This window comes from Lolium rigidum, unplaced genomic scaffold, assembly GCF_022539505.1.
Source record: "Lolium rigidum isolate FL_2022 unplaced genomic scaffold, APGP_CSIRO_Lrig_0.1 contig_31255_1, whole genome shotgun sequence".
NCBI classification, from domain to species: domain Eukaryota; kingdom Viridiplantae; phylum Streptophyta; class Magnoliopsida; order Poales; family Poaceae; genus Lolium; species Lolium rigidum.
Window position 1 is genome coordinate 36263 of NW_025900162.1, and position 2350 is coordinate 38612.

The 2350-nt window shown below is 56.1% G+C and overlaps 1 protein-coding gene across 1 annotated transcript; it reads right to left on the bottom strand.

The window, feature by feature from the left end:
• Positions 1-550: 550 nt before the first annotated feature.
• LOC124680944 lies at positions 551-859 on the bottom strand. The gene has a single exon (XM_047215956.1). The coding sequence runs from the start codon at positions 857-859 to the stop codon at positions 551-553; it is 309 nt and encodes a 102-aa protein (XP_047071912.1).
• Between the last annotated feature and the right edge of the window lie 1491 nt (positions 860-2350).

The following is a 2350-nucleotide window of genomic DNA, read 5'->3' on the forward strand; positions in this document are numbered from 1 at the left end:
GTGTATGTCAACGTCTCAACGAGGTGGTTTACCTATGCCGAGTGAGTATATGAGTTTGCCGAGTGTATTTGGCCTTTTGTCGAGCCTATTTAGCCGTCACCGAAACCTCCGTTTCCTGTAGTGAGATGGAGCCCAATCCAACTAGTACCAAGTAGCCCTAGCTATAACATGGACGCAGCTCATCTGCCATACCGTGTTAAAACCTCGAGCAAATAGCGCGCGACTTTGACGAAATCTAGCTATACAACTATTCGTACTCACCACATTTGTATATTAGTATATGTATAGTCTCTCTGAACATTTCCTATCCCCAATTTGATTTGACTATGGGCGTGTGAGCGCCTTACTCGCCAAAAACAATGATCGGTGGGTGCCACTACTGGACTGGTTCAAAGTTTCAGACCAGCTCGGTGACTATACCTTCCACGAAGCGATCAAGCTCGTCTCGCTCTCCGGCCCCTTTTCTATAAGACAATCATCATCTACTCACCCATCGCCAAAATTCCCTAGCTTGTCTCCATTGACCCGCGCGCGAGCGCACACACACTGATCACACGGAAACGCGTCGGATCGGATCAATCAGGATGAAGCAGGAGAAGGAGCAGGGAGAGGGCGGCGGCGGCTGCGGGAAGAGCAAGCTGGGGCGGTGGCTGGGCGCGCCGGTGCGGGCGCTGTCGCGGGCGTGCGACTCGTACGTGCGCAAGATGTCGGCGTGCGCGGGCGCCATGCCCACGCAGTACGGCGGCGCCGGGGGCCGCGCCGGGTACGGCGGCGCGCGCATGCAGCAGGCGGCCACCTTCAGCTCCCGGTCGACGCGGCGGGGCGGGGACGACGACGTCAACGAGCTCGTGCGCGCCATGTCGCAGCGGCAGCAGGAGCAGGAGCGGGAGCGCGAACGGGGCATGCCCGCGGCGACCGTGCAGGCCAGGAGCCGCAGCGTGGCGGTCGGGCGGATCGACGAGGACGCGCCGTTAGAGTTCGGCACCGACGCCGGGAGCGTGGGGCTCCCGCCGCTGGCCGTGCGGAGGACCCGCAGCGCCGCGGTGGCCGGCGGTGTTGTTGCGGGCCTCCCGCCGCGCGTTGGCGGCGGCGGCGGGTTCGGCGCCTCCGCCGTCACGAGGAAAGCTGCCGGCGGCGTCGGCGCCGGCCTCCCTCCGCGGGTCGGCGGTGGCGGGTTCGGCGCCTCCGCCGTCGCGAAGAGAGCTCCCGGTGCCGGCATCGTGCACGGCGGCTAGCTACCCGACCGATCACCAGGCCGGCCGGTGCACGCAATGGCAACACGTACGCGTCACGCCGTACCGGTCCGTGGACGCTCTCCATGCGGCCGTACCGAAGCTCGGTGTGTTTTCAATCTTTGGTAGGATGATAGATAGGATCGTTTTGGCTTTTCCCCGCCCGTGTGATGTGTACATGTGTCATGGTGATCAGATAGGTTTAATTTTGTCACAAGTTGGAAGCTGTTAGAACAGAACTTAGCAGCCATAGAGTAATTACAATCTCACACACGCATGTGATGTACATAGAGTAATGTATATAGCAAGAGCAAAATCCAAACAAGTTTGGTGTGTACATGTGCATGATGCAATGCATACACATGCTTGCATTTTATTTTTTTACATAAAAAAGAACTTGCATTTTATCATATTTTTGCAACGTCACATTCTCATATCACACCGTGGACACGTAGCTTCTGACTTTGTGAGCAACGGGGTCAGTGCAGTGCATTTGTTCTCCTCAATTGGATGTCGGTCGAGGGATAATCTAATCCAACCCTGCAAGTCACGTTCATAGCCACATCGAGCGTTGACATTTAGCATGCGCTTACGCATCTCAAGTGTTGCTTGTTATTGTCTGATCGCATCTGCCCATGCACCGGAAGAAGAAATAATAGGCAGCTTGCGTTTGTTCGAAAGCGATTAGTGCCATTATATTGCCGTTTGTTCGGTATAAGATGAAAATTGCTCTTTGATATCCCTGTCAACATGCCCCTTTGGTGTTCTCGACAGTTTCCACGAGAAGGAAGAACAGCAGACTCGTCGCAGAGGCGCTGATGGAGAATGATTGGCTGTCTGACATCGACATGGACCTATCGATTGAGGGCTGTGCGCAATGTGTTATGTTATGGGAGGAGATCGCGGCGGTGCCCAGGAACAACCAAGTCCTGGACTCCTCCTCCTGGACCGGATCAGCTTCGGGAGCATACTCCGCCAAGGATACCTACCGTCTGCTTTGCCAGGGAACGATGGAGTTCAACATGTACGAGTCGATCCGGAAATCCTTTGCCCCACCTAAAGGTAAGATCTTTGCATGGCTAGCTTTGAGGTATCGCCTCTGGACCTCGATCGGCGAC